At 48.6% G+C, this 22,765-nt stretch overlaps 1 protein-coding gene across 2 annotated transcripts in view; it reads right to left on the bottom strand.

Annotated features, from left to right (window-relative positions):
* Positions 1-22,765, bottom strand: part of LOC118225852 (peroxidasin) — a 79,934-nt gene that overhangs the window by 4,579 nt on the left and 52,590 nt on the right. For both annotated transcript variants that reach the window (XM_035414886.1, XM_035414894.1), the window contains 10 exons: positions 22,251-22,363; positions 21,484-21,640; positions 19,193-19,301; positions 15,816-15,973; positions 11,742-13,248; positions 10,855-10,989; positions 9,795-10,003; positions 3,909-4,029; positions 1,932-2,064; positions 210-323 (listed from right to left, as the gene is read on the bottom strand). In XM_035414886.1, coding sequence (XP_035270777.1) covers positions 210-323; positions 1,932-2,064; positions 3,909-4,029; positions 9,795-10,003; positions 10,855-10,989; positions 11,742-13,248; positions 15,816-15,973; positions 19,193-19,301; positions 21,484-21,640; positions 22,251-22,363 — 2,756 coding nt within the window. The remainder of the gene's footprint in view (positions 1-209; positions 324-1,931; positions 2,065-3,908; positions 4,030-9,794; positions 10,004-10,854; positions 10,990-11,741; positions 13,249-15,815; positions 15,974-19,192; positions 19,302-21,483; positions 21,641-22,250; positions 22,364-22,765) is intronic.

Here is a 22,765-nt window from a genome sequence, read left to right as displayed (position 1 = left end):
TGGATATATACTGAAGCAAGTACCTTGCTCAAGGGTACAACGGCAGTGTCCTTACCCGGGAATCGAACCTGCGACCTTTCGGTTACAAGCCCAGTTCCTTACCCACTGTGCTACACTCCGCTGTGAGGCAGCGGTGCTGCCCTCTGCGCCACCGTAGCGCCCCGGCCCGGTGGCGGGTGGTGGGTGGCGGCGGCGGCGGCGGTACGTACCCGGCACTCGCACGTGGTGCAGGCGTTCTTCTTCCACCTCTCTGTGCTGGAGCGTTCCCGCCCCTCCTCGTCTGTGCAGTCTGTTTTGCTCAGACGGGCTTCAAGTCTTTTAATCTGTCGGAAGGTTGGAGGGAGGGGGGGGGGGGGGGGGGGGGGGGAGAGATCAAAGGAGGCAGTGAGACACTCGACAGATTAGACCCCCTGGAAGACCCGTCTTGACACCTGAACCAATTAGGATTTCACACAAACGCCAAAGGAGCAGAATCACGCATTGTGTGGGCACGCCCTCCCGAAAAAAGCCATTCCCCTGCCCCCCTGAGCACAATGCGAGTCATTTGGCTGAGGCAGACTTCATTAAACCTGCTCATGCGACATCCTGTAAGCTTTCAAAGCGCAAAAAAAACTGAGAGATGATGGAAAAAGTATTCTTGGAAATTAGAGAGTTGATGAAATCCTTAGCCCCTCGCTGAGAATTGGCCCACGGCAACGCTCAACTCCGTAAACCTTCAAAATTTGTACCGTGCGATCTGATAAGACTGGATATCCTGTCTGATCTGCGCTCACGTTAAAAACCTGTGTCAACAGACAGGCCAGGGATCCTGCCTCGAAAAGCTTTCGCTCTGCAGTATGTGGGCATGTCCTGACCCGCAGTCAACAACAGAGGCTGAGGAGACTCACTTTGCTACAAACTACGACCTCACTTCCTGTCTTGTCCTCCACTCCGCCCCCACCACCCCAAGGGAGTACCACAGAACTGCTTGGGGGTTTGGGGGGGGTGGGGCGGTGGGGGGGTGGGGCGGTTGAGGGAGACAACAATGCTAAGCACAACAGATGGGGTAAATGCTTACTGTGAACTTGAAATAGAGTGCATTATTACGTGTGTGTGCGCGTGTACGTGCGTGAAGAGAGAGAGAGATAGAGAGAAAGACAGAGAGCGCAGGCCTGGGTAACTGTGTTTGTGTGCAGGAGTGTTGTGCCCTGAGGCCGTCGTTTCCACGTCCTCTTTGTGCAGGTGTGAGACTGAGCACCTGACCACACTCACCCTTGGCCGACTTAGTGACCCTGTCCTAATCTTTGCACTTCCCTGCCTTGTAGTGTAGACATCCAGGCAGAAATGAGACTATATAAAATCAGGAGCTAAAGCATGCTGCCAAAGTGGATTGTGTGCATTTTATTTACAGGCTAATGCTGGAAACACTGGGTACATTTGGTTTAGAGGCCATGTAGTGTACATACAAGTATGTGGGGTGGGAGACTATTCTAAAATGAACTATTATAAGCTAAATGGTTTAAAAAAAATAAAAAAAACTCACTTCAGAACTGACCAATTGCAGTTAGCCTTCACTGCTTCCCCCGAGATGAGCATGTGAATCACATTATACGTCTGAAACATTAGGCTTGTTCATAAAAGCATGAGTCACAAGGGGTCCTGGTATATCATTAACATGCCAGACTTTGCTTTGTTAGGCACACTGCACAGATCAGAAGACCTGTAACTGGCTGTTTTTAAATACCTTTTATTCCTCCGTTTTGTGTTCTCCCAAAATTTCGACTGCCCCATCTCTAAACTTTATTATTGTCCCTTCCTTTGACGCGATGCAGGGACAGTGCCTCCCTGCCCACGCACTCCTAAAGTGTGTGCAGCCAGTCTGTTCTGTGACGGGCGGACAGCACTCGGGCATTGCTGCTCTTGTTGGACAAGGCAGTAGGTAGGCAGCTCACCTGCTTTCGTAAGCTTGAGATAGTCTTCTGCATGTCTACTACAAAGTCTTGGAAGTCATTCAGCGCGGGTTCAGTGCTTGGTTTTGTGGCGAGAGTGACGTTTGCAAGCCTTTCGCTGGGTTCTTCTGCAGTGCTGTTAAAGAAAAGGGCACAAGTCAGGCAATGCAGCGATTCTGGTTTTTGATATTTTTCTCACCACTCCCAAAGCCCCCCCCACCCCGGAACCCCAACCCCCGCATGCTTTAGGTTTCACAGGGTTTCAAAACCCAATCCTGGACAGCTGCAGCGTCTGCTGGTTTTCCGTGCGTTTCGACCGCAGCGATTCATTCAGGTCACTGAATCGTTAAAGAATCCACACGCCTTGTTCTTAAGCCCTTAAAGGGGAATTCCACCGTAGTATGGGAGGATTTGCTGTCCATCTGATTAAAATGAGCTCTCAACCAGCTCTCTGCCTGTAGTGAGTGCAGAGATAGCCCCAATCTACAGCACATGCTCCAGGTACCTGCTCTGCCAAAGACTACACTTACAGCCCATGGGCGAATGTGAGACAGTGCCACTCACCGGATGCCACTCCTACTAAATACAAACGGATTGCACTGCATTGGTTTACCTAGGATTTGAATAATTGATTTATGCTGATGACTCATAGCAAGCTATTTCAGACACGGTCAGACACGGACTTGCGCAATATTTCGTTGTCATAACAAATCCGGCAAGAATAGACATTTTTGTAGAATACCGGTGGTGAGAGAGAATGGGGGAGAGAGGATGAAGGCATTAAGCCAGGCAAGGAGGAACTGAACGATAGACATCACTGACATTCCCTCATACGAGAGGTGATACAGATATTTTCCACATCTGCACGTTTCAATAAATTATCTGACATAAATATATAAATATAAAAGCTTGGCTCTTCACTCATTGCTGCTTTTTGTTGCTTTTCTAAACCATGCATCAGCAGCAACAATACCTGCTTGACTTGTCAATTTTGAGGAATAAAGACAATTGAGAAATCAATTTGCAGTAGCCTATTACCAGTTCTACTGCCAGTTAAAAACAAAATGTTTTCAGTGTAGGGTTTTAGTCAATACACATGTAGTAAACTGTCAACAAGGTTTGGGTCAGTTACCTCAATTTGCACGGTCATTCTACCGCAAACATGGACTTGAATGTTTGCCTAGTCTCTGCATTGTTCCTTTTAAAACACATACTTCTTGAAGCTAAATAGCTCAATGTTTATAGTAGGTATGGGTAGTTATGTACAAACAGAAATTAACATTAACTCACTGCACTTCAAATAAAATTACTGCAAGTAATAGATAGATTGTACTGGCAGCCTATATGTTGACAGTAGCCTACGTGTTGCTATATAATGTGTGTATGGTAGATGGCATAGTGGTAGTAATGTGATGCTGAAACATAACAATGGCGTTCTATTATATGTTGGCGTTACCAAGCATGGCATACTGCAGCAGCAGCAAAACACAACTAGCAATGAGCTAGTTAGCCACCATGAGCCTGTTTGACTAAAATTCAGAATCAAACATGGTGATAGCTTGATAGCTAGCAATATAACTAAAATAGTACACATTAGTACTATCTCGTCAAAAAAGGGTCACTACAGAGTCCACTACATAAGCTAGCTCAGAAACTGCTGTTTCAACTGAAAAATACGGTTTACAGTTGAAACAGCAGCTACCCTTAATCTCTTTTTGACATGAGTTTGGTCAACGAGTTTGGTCTGCTCTCCTGTAGCTTTTCACTCCAACCCAAACAAAGCACACCTCATTCAACAGCTAGAGTTCTTGTTGAGCTACTAATTAGAAGAATCAGGTGTGCCAAATTAGTGTTGAAATGAAAACCAACCGGACTGTAGATCTCCAGGGACAGGATTGGCCAGCCCTAATTTAGGGCATATAGGTTAAAGTACTGTAATTAAGGTACACACACAGGGTGGCTGAAACTGTGGTGCATTACCTGCGTTTTTCCCGCCTCTTGGCGCGACTGGCCGGGTTTTCCTCAGCGTAGCTGTGCTCTGCCGACCTCCGTCCTCTGAAGTGGAAGGACAGGGCATTGAACTGGCCCTTCGTCCGGCAGTCTGCGGAGACCAGAGACAGGAGCGGGTCAAGACAGAGCGGTGCCCAATTTCATCAGCTTGCCCTGCCGCGCGGTTTCCCTGAAGCTACAAAACCAGACAGCGGAACAGACAGAAAGAAATTCACAGAGGAAGAACCACCCCCCCCCCCCCACCCTCCCAAAAGAAAGGATTCCTGTTCTGTGTCAAACTGGCTGTGGCGGACTGAAAATCAGCACACGTCTGAGAGGCAGCTAATGTCTTATCGTGTCTGTCAAATTAATAATAGATTACACAAATAAATGAAGAAAGGGCCAGAGGTAATGGAAGCCCACCTCCATCCCTCACGCTAATGCTGTGGCGTATCAGCTCCCAAAGACTGGCCAAAGTCCTGCTGCCGAGCTTCGCACTTAATCAAACCGTGCAGATGGCAACCTGTCTGTCCTGCCCCCGTTGCTGTGGCAATGCAGAAGGAAGAACACCTTGCTGGGAAGAGGGGAGCGGTCAGGCATCTGGGTCAAGAGTCCAGCCCTCGCAATCAGGCAGATGAAAGGCCAGCCCACAGGGCCCTGTCATTAGCCGACAATTTGGACGGGGCCATAAGGAGGGCGGGACCTCAGGACAGTGCTGCCACACACTGCGAAGGCCCTAATTAAAGCTGGGGGGTGGGGGTGTTCTTTGGGGTGTAGTGCCATTTAACGCAATTAAAACCAATGGCAAAAAAAATCTACAGAAGTCTCGGCCTTCAGAACGCGGGTCTTGGTTTGCCAGTGATTTACGAACAAGCCAGGCGAAAATGTTTCTTGTAAAAACACTGTAAAAAAAAAAAAAAAATGTACTCCTCTCATTTTTCCACCTCAGAGAAATGAAAAGAAAATAAGCTTAACTGTGATATCAAGCTCCTCTGTTCCGTTCCCCAGAGATTAATACGGCAAATTAGAATCTGTCCTCAAATCGTTGGCCTTTGGGGGGAAATGAGGCATTAAGACATTGTCCGTCTTCCTGTCCTTTCAGCGGTCTGTGCGCAGACAGGATATTCAGTGTTTATTAGCTTTGGTTTTCTCATGTTCGTCTCTGAAAGACAGCATGAACCCGGGGTCTGAATATTAAAGGATTGGCGGGGGGGGGGGGGGGGGGGTAGATAACGTACAGCCGAATGAGCCAATAAGCTCTGTTTATTAAACGTGCAGTTGAGCCCTGTATTTCACGGCAGGAGCGTTCCATCTGGGTCCTGAGCACCTGGGCATTCCCCAGCCTAGTCAAAGCAGCCGTGACTTCCCCATGAGGAATTTAGACCTCGCCTCAACGGCAGCGCGAACAGGCGCGGGTATTCATTTTTATAACTGTGCCCCCCCCCCCGCCTGCCCCGCTTACTGCGGGAACGCCAGGATCATTACAAAGGTGGCTCAATACACACAAATCCAAATCCATTTTTAATAAGCTCCAATTGAGAAGGCAGCTTACTTTCTGCTCACTGTATGTGAGCTTTCATCAAGCGCAGTGCTGTGCCCCTCAGTACTAAAAATGATTTAAGGGTGAGGTTTGAAAAGTGGCCGCTGGAGAGTTTTAACTTGCACACACAAAAACGTTTTTCTTTTTTTCTCCAGTGGCATGTATTCCATGGTATCTGAGCACTATGAACTAAGAAGTACAGATTTATATATGGTTCACTACAAGCTGTACTTTGTGTACACAAGCAGGAACAGATTTCATGTTTCTTCTTACATGATAAATGAGCTAATGAATGAATGAATAGAAAAAACACCATTTAGCACTTAAATCTAAATAAATTCCCCTTTCTAATAATTTAAAACAGAAAATGAAGGGACACAAGGCTTATAGTGGGTAACTGCAGTGTTAGCAAACTTAGCATTAGTAGGTTTAAAGCTATTTGGCAGTCAAGATTATATTGAACTGGAATCCCTGCCACTGTAGGCACATCCAGCTTGTTCAGCAAAACCCTTCATCCTCCAGTACATCCAAGACCGGAGGTGCCACTGGAGGGTGGTAGGAGGCCACAAATGTTTTTCACATGCTTCTCTCATTCGATTTGTTTTCTTATGTCGTGCTTTCTCAAAGAGGAACATATTTCACAGAGTGCATTCCCAGTTCGTTCATGGCTGCCTTCAAACTGACTCCACAAGCTGTTCTATACCCAGACTCCCACGGCTGTATTGATTCCCAATGCGTGGTCATTATTACATATGATAGTAACAATTAAAAAAAGCTCAATCGCCAACTTGCATTTATGACTTGAGAATGCAGAAATGATACTGCTGTGGTATCAGCTGAGAAGTGATGGCCAAAAATTAAATTAATTGCAAGTATTTCTTGAAAAAATGTTAATCAAATACATATAGCAATAACCGTTCAAAAACAGTAATACCAATATTTTCATATGACAAGAGAACAGTTCTAGGGAGGGGAAAACTCATTCTGACATCTTCTTTTATGGCACGTTTCTCGTCAGTGCCTAACCCAATCTCACGAACAGCTCGGCAACAGACAGAATGTGTTTTATTTGGGGAGTAAATGGGAAATTGTCTGTAATCACCCAAACTCACAGAGGGTTTGTGTTCTCACCCTGGCAACCCAGAGGAAGCTGGGACTGGCCTCGAATGCCTAGCAAGGTTAAAAAACAAAAACCCCTAGGCACGCCATCCAATTAAAGGCAGGCGCACAATGCGTCATCTTCAGTACGAACGCTCGCCCTTCCCTTACCCTTTAGTGTTGCGCCCTGGAATGAAAACAAGCACGAAACCGTGCAGACCCACGGCGCACCTGTACAAAGTGTCATGAGTAAAACTTGGCGAACTATATAGCTAGCTAGCTATGGCATGTCCTCACCTCTGTAACGTTATTTGTTGTCCTCCGTGTGTCCATACATCTGTATCAGTGGTATGCGCTAAGAAGGTTAACTAAAGTAGGCGAAACGCTAACGTTAGGGTTAGCTAAAGTAACGTTAGGCGATAAAGCTGTGCTAAAAAATCTCGTGCCGTTCAATGTGATTTTGGGAGACGCACCTCCACATGCGTCCTACTAAACGAAGCACCACCTGTGCGTGCGTCCGACAGGTCGTCCGTGAGTGAGTGAGTGAGTGACCACAATTTGCCATGCATAGCCCACGGGGGCAGTTCCTGCGCGCCGTGGGAAAAAAGCCGTTCCTTATGGTGTCGGCGGTGTACAATACGCTTGTAACGGGGGAGGGGAACTCACAGCGATACATCTGTTTAACATGCTTCCGCGCGTGCGGGGAAACAGCGCTTTCCTATCTGGGCTAACGGAAAGAGTTTGGCCGCGCGCAAAGCCGCAGGAACATCAGGTTAGTCGCGGGAGGGGGGGGCAGGGTGGCACTGACAACGGGCTCAGGTTCTCGTGGAATGTAAACCACGGGGTCTCTGGCTAGACCCCCTGTCCGCCCCTCACCCCGTGTAATCCCCTCTTATTTGGGGTCGCAGAAACAATTCCGCCTGACCCCTAAAAAAAAGACATCTATGAACACCCACTCCCAAATGAGCTCATGGATATCCAGTTACGACAGAAATCTTGCCAAATCGACTGAGATTAAGGGGAGGGCGAGCACAAAGAGAAAGGTGAGGGCGTGCACAAACAGGAGAAAGCTCAAAGTTTCACATTACAACTGTGTGACCTGGCTGGATTAGTGATGACATGATGAAACACATTGTAAGTCTGCTGTATGACTGTATCCAGCCCATGCAGTAAGGAAACCCTTCTTTTCTTCCTTGTGCTGGACAGCATTCTTCTCTAGAAAATCTGCAGATTTTCACCCACAACGGTTCATATGTTAAACTGTGCAGTCCCATGTTAACTGTAATCTATTGGATTTCATCAATTTAGTGATGTGAGAGGAATGGAACTGCAATATTTTTGCAGTAACAATGATCCAACTAATCATATCCTGCCACAAAATACTACTATTCTACTAATTTTCTGTGGAATTTAAGACTGTTCAGTGAAAATAAACTATTAAATAATAAAATCAAGATAAAAAATAAAGCTGACTGAGTGAGCTGACTGCAAACATTTGTTTCCAGCTTGGATGCACTTCTTCTGTCCATTGTAGGAAAATGAATGTCACATAATGAAGCTTTACAGCTTTTTGCCACCATGAGGATCTAATTCCCCATCACTCACACAAACAATGAATTAATTCATGTTGGGAAATACAGGGGTTGGACAAAGTAATGGAAACACAACATGAAAAGCGACTCTGAAGAAACGCAATCACAATTACAAAGGCAGCTACACAGGTGAGCCCCATTAAACTGAATGTCAACTAAGATTATGTGTCAGCTATAAAAAAAAAGGTCTGACAATCAGCACTTTGATATGCGAGTTCCCAAAGCAACATGAGGCTTCACAAAGTTGCTATTTAAGGCAGGCCCGCCATTTGGAACCTGCTTGTGTTCAAGGTTAACGCACAAAGACGAATAACCTGGAGCACGAAACCTGGACCCCACGGATGAATGGAAAAAAGTAACAAGTCTGGTAAGTTGTCCTTTACTCTTTCTCCTACACTTGGACATGTTTTACATTTAGAAAAAGCCAAAGGAAGCCTTCAACTCGCAATGTCTGTTGCCAGCTGTTCCACATGGTGGTGGATCTGTAATGGTACGGGCAGCTATCCGTCTTGGGCCAATGGGATTGTACTGCATGGTCACAGCCAATGGCCAAGCACTATGTCGTTTTCTAAAACAGGAGCACCCTATGGTGCAAACACTGTTCCCTTATGATTGAGCCGTTATAGGAAGTTCTTGAGTGTGGAGCGCAATGGAGAGTTTCACCTCTCACCTTTCATCCCTCAAAGACCTGGAGGCTTTCCTTCTTAAATGGTACTGTATCCCACTGACTACACAGTTCAGAACTTGCATGACAGCATTCCAAGAAGGATTGAAGCTGTTCTGAAGGTGAAGGGTGGTCCTTCTCCTTACGAGTTACTTGATATTCGTATTATTAGGCATTTCATCATTTGTTCAACCCGTGTACTGTAGTTATTTTACTTTTTCAGTTTACTATTTTTTATTATAAATTTGGCGCCCTCCCTAATTTGGAATGTCCAATTGCCTGCACCCGTAGTCGCATACGTGTGCGAATTCCATTACATTACATCACAGGCATTTAGCAGACACTCTTACCCAGAGCGACTTACATTGTATCCATTTATACAGCTGGACATATACTGGAGCAATGCAGGTTAAGTACCGTGCTCAAGGTGTCCTACCGGGGAATCAAACCTGCGACCTTTAGGTTCCAAGACCAACTCCTTAGCCATTGTACTAAACTGCCGCCCACTGAATCCATGCTGATTCAGGAGTGAAGACATCCAGCGTTCTCTTCCCGAAAAACATGGTGCCGCCAGCTGCTTCTTTTCACACTACAGACTACAGCTAAGTACGCACAGAGTCCACGGGCACCTGAATGACCAGTAAGGGTAGCTAGACAGTGCTGAACATGGACTCCTAACCGACTGTAGCCTCCCAAACTGCACGGGAGACATGAAATCGCCAATTTTTGTGTCGCCCGCAGTTGGCACTGGAATGGGGTGGAACTGACCCGAGACCGTGGGGCTCCCTCGTGCGCTACAGCCTGGTGCCTCAACCGTTTTCATTTATCTTTGTATTACACTTGATTGATTTCAAATTTCACAGAAAGTGAAAAAGTGAAAACTGAAAAAGTTCATTGTTAGCATTGTGAACACAGAGATTTGTGAAAAGACGTAGTTGTGTGTTCGGGGGGGCCGGCGAGGGGGGGGGGGGGGGCATTCTCACCCTCGCAGCAGTCCTGCCACATGCGCAGGTCCATCTTGGGAACGTCGTCGCAGCTGCCGTAGCCGTGGGGGTACTCGGCCACCAGGAAAACGTCGGACTGCACGCGCGTGATGTTGTCCCCGTTGTCGCAGAGCACTCTGGTCAGCGACGTCTGCTTCAGCTGCGTCAGCTGCGCCGGGCTGAACACCCCGGGGTTCTCGTACCAGAACCTGTTGCGTCGCGGAAAAGGGGGTGGGAGGGGGGACAGTCAGCGCATTTATTTGAGGGTGGGAAGACCGCATATAGAGTCCTGAGTTGGGTGTTCTACATGAAGGCCTAGAACAGAGGGTCCCCATCCCTGGACCTGGAGAGCCACAGGATCTGCTGGGCTCTTTTTTTTCCACCTCAAAATCAGCAGCCAATTTAGAACCCAGCAGCTTCGTTTATTTAACTGCAGAATAAAAACCAGCAAACCCTGTGGCTCCGGAGGAACCGGGCAGGAGATGATGTATTTAAATGTCACGGCACAGAACGAACGCTGATAAAGCTTATAAGAGCCTTCTAGGGCTCTGAAACTACTCAAAGCCTTGCTTAGGTAATGCCATTACATCTAGTAAATGGAATCTCTCGCTTTGGGTTGGGATGGATGGTGAGGTAGCTCTCTACTTGCTACATGACCTCTGCATTTCAGCATGAGGGGGTGAGGGGGGTCTTTCTGGTGTGTATGTCTGGGCCGCATCTCCATGCTTGTTCGCATGCGTCTGTGTGTGTGTACATGTGCATGCACTTGCATTTACGCGTAAAAGCACGTGGATGTGTGCGTTGGTGCAAGAAATGTGTGGACAAGTACATGTATGAGTATACATATGTGAGCATGCATTTATGTGTATGTACATGTGTACTTTGTGAGTGTATGTGTATGTGTGTGTGTGTGTGTGTGTGCATGAGTGTGTTTGTGTGGGGTGATGTGTGTATGTGTGGGGGGATGTGTGTATGTGTGGGGTGATGTGTGTATGTGTGCGGTAAGTGCTTGCTTCCTATGTCGGCGGGGTAGGGTAGGGGTGGGGCTACATGGTCATACCTGTCACCGTCCCGCAGCCGTTTGAACTGGGTGGCCAGCAGGCACATGAGCGTGGGCCCCAGCCTGCTGCCGGGCACCACGTCCTCAGCCATCAGCGCCGGGAACAGGTCGATGTTCAGGGGCGTGCCGTACAGCCTGCAACCGCAACGCTGGTCAGTGAACACGGCACTGAACACTGAGCCGCCCTCGCTCAGTCTCTCGCCTTCTATACAGCCTACCGTCCTCACACACCTGCTCACACGCTTCTGTGTACCCTTTCACACAATTTAACACACGCACACACACGCTCCACCGCGCCCTTTCACAGGCATACACACACAGCTTCATGCAGGCACACATAGGCTACCTCATAGGCACAGTGATACACACACACGTACTGTATGCACGCACAGCCAAACAGACTCAATAAGTCTCAATAATCAACGCAATAGCCATTCATTACATTATTAGTAACCATTAGCTATCACCCTTCCTACATTTGAATAACAGTGGACTGTTGTAGTTAAGAAGGTTGCTCATTGTTAATTTGTCAATTAGTATTCACCTTGAGTAGCTTTCTCTTTTTCTACCTCCCTGATAAGCAGAACATAGTACAATGCTTGAGCTCATTTGGCACTAAGCCGTTGTGACTAGACGAATATATTTTTTACACAATTCACTTGCACAGCAGACATCTTAAAAAGAGCGTCTTACACAACTTACATCTTAAGGTACTACCCACTTTTGCAGCTGGGTACTTATTAATTCAGGTTTAATACTTGCTCAAGGTTTTAATATTTGCACTTGGAACAGTGGCAGTACCCCAAACTGTAGTCCGACCCCGTGACCCGAGGTACGATCCCAGTTCCCGGACCGCTACGGCACCCTTACGCCGGGACGGGGCTCACCTCCGCAGCTTGTCCCTGACGCCGGCGTCCCGGATCTCGTTCCTCAGGTCCTCGAAGGTGTGGGCGGACGTGAGGTTGCAGAAGACGCGGTAGTCGTTGTAGGGCGGGATGCCGTGGTCGCGCCCCCTCTGGATGTTCATGGCGGCCAGGTCGAGCGCCACGGCGTGCGCCATGGAGAAGAGGCGCTCCGTCAGCTCGGTGTTGAGCAGCTGCGAGGTGACGCGCATCTTCCCGGCCACGCCGAACAGGCCGCGCAGCAGCGGGTCGATGCCGCCCTCGTTGACGATGCGGAAGGGCGAGAAGAAGGCCTTGTGCAGCGAGATGTGGCCCTGCGGGATGGGCTGGAAGCTCTCGTCCAGCCGGTACAGGACGGGGTTGATGAGCGTGTGGCCGAAGCGGAAGGCGGCCGTGGCGAAGGCGTTGACGATGCCGGCGTTGACGTTGGGGTCGTAGCCCCGGTACTCGCCCAGCAGCTTGGCGCCCGCCTCGCCCAGGATCTTGGGCAGCCAGTGGCTGTAGGTGATGTGCTGCATCTGGGCGCCCACGATCTTGCGGGCCTCGTGGTAGATGGTGTCGCCGTCCCAGTGCGGGTTGAGCCGCAGGAGCTCGGTGGCCACGCGGTTGTGCTCGCGGAACCAGAGCGTGTGCATGGCGGTCAGGCCCAGCTGCTCGTTGGCGCGGTGGTCGCCGGCCAGGAAGCAGGGGATGGGGCTCTCGTTCTCGTCGCGCATGCACTCGGTGGGCGGGCCCGTGGCGAAGGGGAGGAGGGGCTTGCCCGAGCGCTGGACGATGCCCTGCCGGAGCAGCCCCCGCTGGCTGGCCAGGTCGCGGACCTCCTCCGACTCGTGGGACGAGCTGCCGTAGACGTTGGAGGCGTCGATGTAGGAGGTGAGCTGGTTGATCTGCTCGCGCGGGTAGACCGAGTTCATGAGCAGCGAGGTCATGCCGCTCCCGCACACGGGGCTGGAGCGCACGAAGAACATGCAGCGCGCCCCGCCGCTCCGGGCCTGCCGCGGGTCGCCCGGCGGGAACACGATGGGGAAGCACGGCGGGTCGTTGGTGCAGACGGCGCTGCAGAGCTGCCCGTCCGAGAAGCGCGACTGGCTGAGCGCCGCCACCGTGGCGTCCAGGTCGTGGTCCAGGAACTGGCCCCACTGCATCAGCATGTGCGTGTAGCGGTCGTCCGGGGTGATGGTCTCCGTGCCGATCATCGACGTGGAGACCAGGCGGGGGAGGGGCAGCTGGACGCCGTTGTGCTGGCGCTCGGTGGCGCCGCGGGGCAGGTTGAAGCCGTTGTCGTAGACGGACTTGACCAGGCGCTCGAAGGCGGTCAGCGAGGCGCCCCACATGGGGTGCTGGAGGTTGTTGCAGGTGCCGTCGTGGCTGCGGTACTTCTGGTGGAAGCAGATGTCGGAGCAGTTGTTGAAGCGCCGGTGCGCCGTGCAGCCCGACAGGTTGGCGATCATGTCCAGGAAGCGGGGGGACACCAGGTCGTTGTAGCGGAAAGCTGGGTTGAGGGGGTGTGAAGGGAGACAGTGTTTCAGAACGAGACGCTTCAGCCAAAAGGAAATTCTGAGAATTCCTGAATTCATCTAGGAATTCATCTGGCATCTTCCTATTCCTTGCCCCACAGCACTTATAGAATTACTTTAGGACTGTCTGCATGCTTTCTGGTTTTGTATTGGATGTTAGCTGCACAACTGATGAGTTTTATGTGTTATTAAGCATTTGATTTGTATTATATTTCGCATTATTACTGTTCTTGGTTGGCATACATGAACTTCTACTTTAATCATTTTGCACACAACTTTTGTCTGTCTGGGGAAGTGGCTCACAGATCTCAGTTGGATGCACTTATGTCCTCTTGTGTTGCAAGTTGTTCTAGATAAGACCTTCTGCTAAATGAATGCAATGCTATTCAATGTAAATGTAGAACTGAGTCCATCTGAGTTGCCTTCCCTTACCCAAGACCTTTATTGCTTCTCATGTGAAAACCATTCAGGCCAGCTGCATAATCCGATTTCCATGGTGTGTATCACTATAAAACCATCACTGAATTCAAATGTCACAAAAACTGAGCTAAACTATTATAAATGGTTTCCCTGCTAATATAACTGAAATAGTATCGTACAGTATGAACTGATGCATGTTTCTAAAGCAGTGGGCCTTGGTGCTGTAACTGTCTCATGGTCCGGAATGTAGCCTTGTCAAGGTCAGTTCTGACCGTGGCCTGCAGGGGGACCCGCATTTTGGTATAACCTCTTCATTGTCATCACGCAAGAGTGGCTACTCCAGTCGGCTGAGCCCTTGTGCTATAGCTGCACAGCTCATCTCAGCTGGTGGACGACAAAACAAACCGAAGAGGCAGAGGCTCGAACAGTCCTCAGCTATTTAGGCAGGCTAAGTACAGTGCAACACGCGAGCCAAGCAAATCTAAACCGCCCTGAATTTAGCGAGGTCCAACAAGACGAGCAGCCTATAACTTCAGAATTACGAGCAGAGGAGAGAAACCCTCCTCGCATGTCACAACAAAACGTGAGCCTTGGAAACATGGGAGCGGGAGGCAGGACGCGCGGGCCCGTTCTAAAACTTCCTGTCAGCAGTCAGCCGGCTGATGAATTGCTTCTGTCATTCAGTCATTGGATCTAGCCAAACACAACTCTGGGGCGTGAATTGGTGTAAGTGGGGTGGGGGGTGGTTTTGGGGGGGTGGTCGGAGAGAGGAGAGAAAAAAAACTCCAAGTGATGGAAAGATAATCCGAACGGGCCAGGTCGTTTTGCTGACGGGCCAAAAAAAAAGGCTCCCTGCTTTCTGTCAGGGCCCACCGCAACAATAAACGGCCCGGCTGTTGTCATAACCAGCGAAAACACGGCTCCCGCTCAACAGAGGCCCAGACCGCCAGCCAGCCAGCCAGCCAGCCAGCCAGTCCGGTCAGCCAGCCAGCCAGCCAGTCCGGTCAGCCAGCCAGCCAGCCAGCCAGCCAGCCAGCCAGCCAGCCAGTCCGGTCAGCTCCCTGCAAAACAATGCGCCCTATTCGCTAAATCCTTCCTCCTGCCGCCGCCCTGCTGGGTTTCACGGTGGCTGAAATTTACCTCCCGTCGCTTCAATATGTTTATGTGCGAATGGGGGTGGGGGGGAAGGAAATAAATAAAACAGGAGAGAAAACAATGCCATTACTGTGTGTTTTAAACTGCATGTACTGGGCTGTTAACTGACTACTGTGCCAGTTAACTTCTATGGCACTTAAACTGTGGTTTGGGTTCCTGGCTCGTTTTCCAACTAATAATACAGAAACTCATTCAGTGCTGTACATTCAACCAACGTGCCGCAGTGCCACTGGCCATTATAACATCTTTAAGCATGACGGTTTATTAGCTGAGAATGGGTCTTTGTGCATTTCTAATTTCAGACTCCCTATGGGAAATCGTCTTGGATGTCAAACGTCCAATTGAATTAAAAGTTTGGAGCCATGTGCGTAGCATGTGCCTTCAATCTCTCAATTGCAATTTGGTTCAGATAGAACTTAACTTAATCATGATGGTGTTAACCGACAACCTAGACCACAATGAGTTATTTGATTGGCTGTGCCTCCTGTCTGTTGTGTTCCAGATGGTGGAAAAGCATGCAAGTACTAACTGCATGCAGCACTATGTTTGTTACCATGTGGGTAGCCGCACCATCATGTATCCTTAGACCTTAGATGGCTGTGCTTATGTAATATGGCCTTGCAAGCACCAAGGAAGGGACTGAACCAAAATGTCTGCTGATGTTTTCTTTCTTGATTTCTGCACAATTATATTTTCACTATGCTAGCAATGTGAAACAAATATACAGTATACTTTAAAATAGAACAGCTTTATCTCTGGAAGGCGTATTGCCCTATTTCCTAATTTCAGACTACTGAAGTAAAAGACAATATGGAAACACATACAAGTCTAATTTTTATCATTTTGTCATTAAATATTTTTTTCTTTCCATAATTCTGCATGAAATCAGTGATATGCGTAAGTTAAGGACAAACATTCACAGAACCCCAGGCCTAGCGTGTTACTGTCAGTGCGTCCCGTCGCTCACCTGTCCCGTTGGTGTCCACAGTCAGGCCTTGGTTGACGTGCCTCTGGATGAGGAGGAGGGTCTGCTCGAAGATCTCGCCAGCGCGGGCCTGCTCCACGGTGTACGGGTCCCTGGGGTAGCGGAACAGGGCCAGCAGCTCTCCGGGGGTGCGGGGTTGACTGGACATGGGGGTAGCATAAGAGGGGTGGGGGGGAGGGGGGGTAAGAGAAGAGGGAGATCAACAGTGAGACACGTAGTAGGAGGAGGTAGGAAGGGGTGTAGTAGTGTGAGACAGTAAGTGAGAAATAGAGGTATGGAGTGAATGAGAGAGAAGATAACAGCACGAGAGGCAGAGGAAAAGAGTAATAGAGAAGAAGAGGATGAAGAGAGGGACAGAGAAAGAGACAGCGCCAACGGAGGGGAATAAGGGCAGGAGGTAAGATAGGAGACGTTATGCCTGCTCATCTAATGCAAATATCTCCCTCAGACAAAGACTCAGAAAACCTGCTCTGTTCTGGTTCCAGACCGTATTTTGTAAAGAACTCATTTTCTCCTTAAACACCATCCACTCAGTCCTCCACACGCACTGCCTTTCTTCACGTGCGTGTGCTACTTCTGCAGGCCAGAGAGAGAGAGACAGACAGCCAGCAAACCCGTTTGCCAACACACAGTGCCTTTCCTTCCTTTAAGATAAAGGCCCTGCCAAAACAACACAGATTTCAACTCCCTCCGTACAGCCTTCCCAAGCCTAGAGCCAGCTTAAGGCCAGACTATTTTGGAACAATAGGAACCATTCCTTGACTTAACTGGCCCACAAAGAAACAGAATCCCTGGCAACCCCCACGCAGACAGTCGAGCTATCTCTGACACTAGCAGCGGGAGACCGCAACTTCACAAATATGTGCGGAGCCAGCATGTTCGTGGCGAAACATGGTTTTCAACCAATCGTGGAGTTTTTCTGTAGAAGGAAAAGTCCTTTGGTTGGACAGCACACAAGAGCAACACCAATGACGTAATGCATATTCCCATCAAACATTCAACAGGCTTAACCACTGAGATAACACAACCGACTGCCCAATCAACATGAAGGTAACAGAGAGCTAATATCTCAGGTAGCTTGCAGACCATGAAACCTTAAGAGTGATAGTCATACACATGGCCCACAAGATAAACTAAAGTATACATTTCCTGTTTGGTCCCGTTTACAAAAAAAAATTAAGACTGAAAAAAAATTCCATATCCAAACTCAGGGCTCTTGTGCACTTGTTTTTGCATTACCCTAAATGGCCAGAAGGTCATTGTGGAAAAACAGCATGGTGACAGCTGTGTAATTTATCAGGTAGCTTTGACGCAGCTTTTTAAGTATGTGAAGCACAGTGGTGGTGCTGGTGCTGGTGCTGCCAAAGTCAACAGCGTTTGGGCACTCTGACAGGCTGGAACACTGGTGGCATGGGTCCAGTGGAGTGTTTTCAGGCCCACCACAAAGGGGCCAAAATGGCTGTCAAAAAAACTCAGAAAAACACTGGCCACTGTAGGTGACAACATCTCCTTCGCAGCCTGCATAACTTTGCAATCACTTCTGACCATCTGTGCAGCGTTCCGCCCAAGATTCTGCAAGTTTGATATTATTACACCCAACTACATCCATCCATCCATTTTCAAAACCACTTGCCCCTGGTCAGGGATGCGGGGGGGGTTGGAGCCTATCATTGGCATCAGGAATTAGTTGAAAGGCAGGAATGGTCACCAATCCACTGCAGGGCACGCTCACCATTCACTCCCACATTTAGGCCTCAAGGCCAATTTAGACTCTCTGATTAGCCTAACCTGCATGTTTTCAGACTGTGGGACAAAATCAAAGTATCTGAAGGAAACCCACGCGGACATAGGAAGAACAGGCAAACTCCAGAGAATGTCCATCGGCTCGGATTCAAATTAGGTACCTTCTTGTCGTGAGGTGACAGCGCTACTAGTTGCATTATTACATCCAACTAAAAAACCAGAGCAAGCTTGCCAATGACACATTTTCACATAAGAGTTCTAGGGTTCTATCTGCTGATCAGTTTTAACATAAACTTAATATTGTTCTAAGTCCCCTGGGTCTAAGTCACAGGGTTGTATTCTACTGCATCTGTGTTAGTGTTCCTAGAGTTTACCATGTTGCATAGCAAAACGTATTTCTGCATCAATAGTAAAATTTTGACAAAAATGCACAAAATATCAGAATCCAATGTTTCAGATTCTTTTCATGATTTCTCGTCAGCTTTGAAGCCCTCTTCACACACCCCGCCTGGGACGGCTTCTTATCCGTCCCTCCGAGGCAAGGCTTTCATTTCCACCCCTACTCCTCCCCGTCTCAACCTCCCGTCATGTTTACGTGGTTGCCCTGGTTACGGCAACAACCCATTTTGACAGGTTGGGTGATTGAGCCAGTGCTGTGCTGGCTGGAGCCACAGAGGTCAAGGAAGCCCTTGAGGACACGTGCTCAGAGAAAACCCGAGGAGGTCAGCTGGGGTGAACCTTGGCTTCCAGACAATCAGCGGCGACTTCCAGACAAATCAGATTAGAGGCAAATTCATTAGAGCAGGATGAATCTTTTGGTAGGGGGAAGGGAGGGGGGGTGGTCAAGTGAAAGGAATTCTCCCTGGGATGCAAGAATGAACCGACTGTCCAGTACGTTGTGTTTGATGTAAGTGTCCTGTGTGGATTTCAGAGACGGACGAATTATTGTACGTCCGGAACTTCCACAAATGTGGCCTCCTGGACATGGCTAGCACTGCATCACACCCAGACGGGACCCAGGCAACACTGATTTCAATTCCAGAGAATGGACAGAGGCACAGAGAGAGACAGAAATACCTGCAACTCTCGATAATCTATCATACTGCGAAGCCTCGGTTAGATTACTCCAGAAATGTCCTGAATCGGGAAACCACAGGGAACAGATAGCGATCTCCTGTGTCTGCCATCACACAGAGGCACATGTAAATGTTGACACCCTAAGCCCAAAATCCTTAAACTTATTACCATATAAATTAAAAGTTCGGAATAAGAAAACATTTTTAAAAAATCAATTAATCTAGCATGGAAAAGAGTTTTGTAACAAGACCCCGCAGATCTCGCCTACTGACTTAAAAATGATGAGAATTTTAAAAAATTACCATAGAAGCAAAAAAATATATCTTTTCAAAATAAAAGTCAAAGTGTAATCCACAAGTGAGGCCTCCAAATCCTGGTCCCTGACAGGCTGACCGCTGCTTGTCACCATGCTACACAAGCGCAGCTGGTAAAAGCCAAATCGACACTAGCCCTTCTGCCTCTTCAACAACGCAAGCCCTCATTGGAGATTCCTCTGAGCTGACGCGGCACGGCGGCGTTCAGCGGCGGGGGAGGCCTACCCGTCGAACAGGTGCCGGCGGGTGGAGTCGATGGCGCTATCGACGCTGCGGATGGCCTCTTCGAGGGACGTGGCCACAAACACGTCCCCGGTCCTGCTCACCTGAGGGACTTAAAGAGACGCTCTGGTTACCATCCGTCACGGTGCGGTCGTCAACCATATTTAAATAGCTTCTTTTTTTTTTAAACAGAAATTGAATCTTTTTTTCCATCTTGAAAGAGTTTCTGTGTTAATGTTAACATACACTGTGTTGATTAAAGATAAATTGCAGTTCATATCCTCCATTTCAGCACCTCACTCACCCTCACCCGTTGCATAGGAGGCATAAAGACTCATATATTCATCCCAACTGCCACAACTATTAACTTATGACATCATTACTATAGCAGACGTCTTCACTCTGGGTGACTCGCATTCTGCATGGTGCCACTTTATATTCCTTAAGCAGTTGTAAGTACACTGTGCAAGAGTACAACAGCAGAACCCAAAAAAGGATGTGCAAGCTTCACAGCATTCACCACAGCATTAACATGGCCACTAATCTCTCCTCATGTCTATATATCAGAAGGGGAAGTACTAAACTGCAGAGGTGCAGTAGCAAAATATTTCCTCTGACAAACCACGCTGTAAGCTCCGATATAAGGGACTGCCAAGACCGAACGAATCCTGTTGCAGTTTTGTTCGGAATTTTCCGGAAGCAGATATTTGTCTCTGCTGCACTGCCCCGATCCTACTGGGCGCAACGCTCGCTTCTGCAGGCAAACTCCTCGCCGCTCGTACCGCTGCAATCTGACCCGGAGGCTCCCTGCCAGCGGCGCTCATTTGCGGCTGGTAACGGGCTGGAAACCGGCCACTAAGGGGCCAGTGCTGGCGGTGAATGGCCTGTCAAACACAGCCCCCCCCCCCCCCCCCCCCCCCCTCCATGCTATGCTCACTTCAGGTCTCCACCAAGCCCGCCTCCACCAGGGACCGTGTCCAAGTTCCCCAGCTTGCCACTGAAAACAGGCGGCTCTGGACAATGGAAGTATATTAAAGAGCGAGGCCTGTCCAAAAATAACCCATTGTGACACAACGGGGTCCCCGTTTACCTCCCTCCCCCCACCCTTTCTCTGTGGAACGGGTAGAGCGTGCAACGCTGTAGGGCACGGTGCTGAGCGGCGCAGCTGCCTCTGCATGAGACCTGGAACGCTGCCCGGACTGGCGTGGGAAGTTGGGCGCCGTGCCAACCCGTGACAAACGCGGCTTTACCGAAATCGAAGGCTCTCATGACCTCTCACGCCACAGACACAGCGACTTGAATCTGGCTAAAGCTACAGCGCACAGTGCGACTGCAGGTAAACCCTCTGCGACCAGGTTTTAAAAGGCTCTGTGACCGTTCACAAGTATCTGTGTACAGCCTGAGGACAAAGTGAGCTACTGCTCCACAGCTGAATTACACACAGTTATGTGTTTGTGTTACATGTAATCTCAGAACTGGAAATGGAAGAAAGATAAATTTAAGCAATGAATGAAATTAGATTTGCAATAAAACTCCTTTCCAATTCAATTCCAATTTCCAATGGTTATAACAAAATATTTAAACAGACGTTTTTCTTTTAAAAAAACAACAACCACTTTTTCAATTATTCAGACAGTTGTCAAACTGTTATTTATAAACTGTTTTTAAAAGGGCTGACCAGCAGATGCTGGAAGAGCCCTCATTTAGGAGTCAAACCCAGGATGCATTTCAAACCCATTTTGTGAACCTCTAAACCACCTATTCACGAGAACTGAAATTTTCAACCGTTTTGAGGCATACTGTACAGAATGTAAACTGATTCCAATGATTTCTCAATGATACTGCAACCTTGGATTTACAGTTTCAAACTGCTAGCCAGAATATTTAGTAGTTAAAAGCATTGTGGAACATGGTGGGGATTGCATATCCCGGTCTGACTGGTCCTTGATTGTTGTTTTCTGAACTTTTCACCCTGGGAATATAAACAGCTGGGCCTGTGGCAACCAAACTATATTGAAGGGCCTTGAGCTCAGGAGGAAACATTTCCTTAGCCCTTTATTTTCTCATAGGAACACCCTAGCTGCCCGGTAAGTGATAGTGATAAGAGAAGAGGAAAGGCATGACTCAAAGGGAAAGTCATAATAACAGTTCAATCACTTCTTGCACACAAACTGAAATGTAAGGACAAAAGGAGAGGACTATCAAGACGTTACTGAGCGTTCCTACTCAACAGGACGACAGAGCCCCTTGCTGTGTCCAAGGGTTCGAGCGAGGGCCCGGTGGCCGCTGCTTACCCTGGACGGTCAGGACCATGCTGGCCGAGGAGTAGCCGATGCTGTTGCGGGCGACGCACTCGTAGCGCCCGCCGTCCGCCAGCCCGGTGTCCCTCACCTCCAGGAAGCCCTCCGGGCTGATGTGGAACTTCCCGCTCTCAGTCACCTGAACACCATCCTGGGGCAGGGCCAAAGACGGAGGCGGAGCGGGGCGGGGAGGAGTCAAACAAGGAAGGATAAGAGAATGATGACGGCACAATCCAATCCAGCGCCCAATCAGAGCTCTGGATCTGCTTTCCACCACCCCCACCCCACCCCCATTTTATTTTCCTTGACATGACCCATTTGAAGATTGTTCAAACTCACATCCCTGCCAAATTCACGTTGGCTTTCACTGAATATAAATTCCACTATATCCAGGATTCAGTCAAACTCAGTTTACTCTTAATTACGACTGAAAACTGAGAAATGTAAAAAAATAAAATAAAAGAAATGGTTTCCCAGTCTCCACTGATTTACTGCAGTCAGGTTATATTGACCCAAGTTAAACCGGGTAAAGCTAAAGCCAAACGAATCTGTGAGATCAATAACTTCCTGGAAAAAAAGACACGAAAGGAAATGAAAATGTTCCAAATTCAAACAGTTAGCCCTCCCCCTCGCACACGTGCGTGCGCATCTCCCGCGGAAACCAGCTGCAGACAAGTCACTAGTCTGAGTAACGAGCACGGTCCCCATCTGGAGGGGGCGGGCAGGAGGTTGCCGCGGCGACTGAGTGACAGGTGTCTAACCTTGTTCCACGTGATGACAGGCTCGGGTTCTCCCTGAGCGCTGCACGGAATCTGCGTGTCCGTGCCAGACTCCACCGTCATGTCCCTTGGAGCATTTGTGAAAACAGGCGTTACTGATGATTTAAAAACATGTGTTAATGATTACATTAAGGCTCGCAGTGAATCATTTTCAGACTTTTTTTTTGTCTTTTTTGTCATCCAAATGCCTCAAGCTTGTTTCAGAAACAGATTTGCACGACCCGAGGTTCTGTTCTGCGATCTTAATATGTCGGCTCAGTTGAAACAACTGACCAATAACAAGAAGAAACACAAACATTGAGTTTTTTCTTCATCTCAGGTAGTATTTAGCAAGTGAACTTTCCTTGCATTCACCGATTTGTACCAGAACTTCACAGCAGGATCTCAGGTGTTTGAGTAAATTCTTAAAAATTGACCCAACCTCACTGTTCCCCCCCCAGCCCCGCTCCAAATCCCACTGCAACACCTCTGGCTGAAAGGCAAATGACATTCAACCC

The sequence above is a fragment of the Anguilla anguilla genome, chromosome 1 (assembly GCF_013347855.1).
Source record: "Anguilla anguilla isolate fAngAng1 chromosome 1, fAngAng1.pri, whole genome shotgun sequence".
Lineage (NCBI taxonomy): Eukaryota > Metazoa > Chordata > Actinopteri > Anguilliformes > Anguillidae > Anguilla > Anguilla anguilla.
This window is presented reverse-complemented; position numbering and strand designations above follow the sequence as displayed.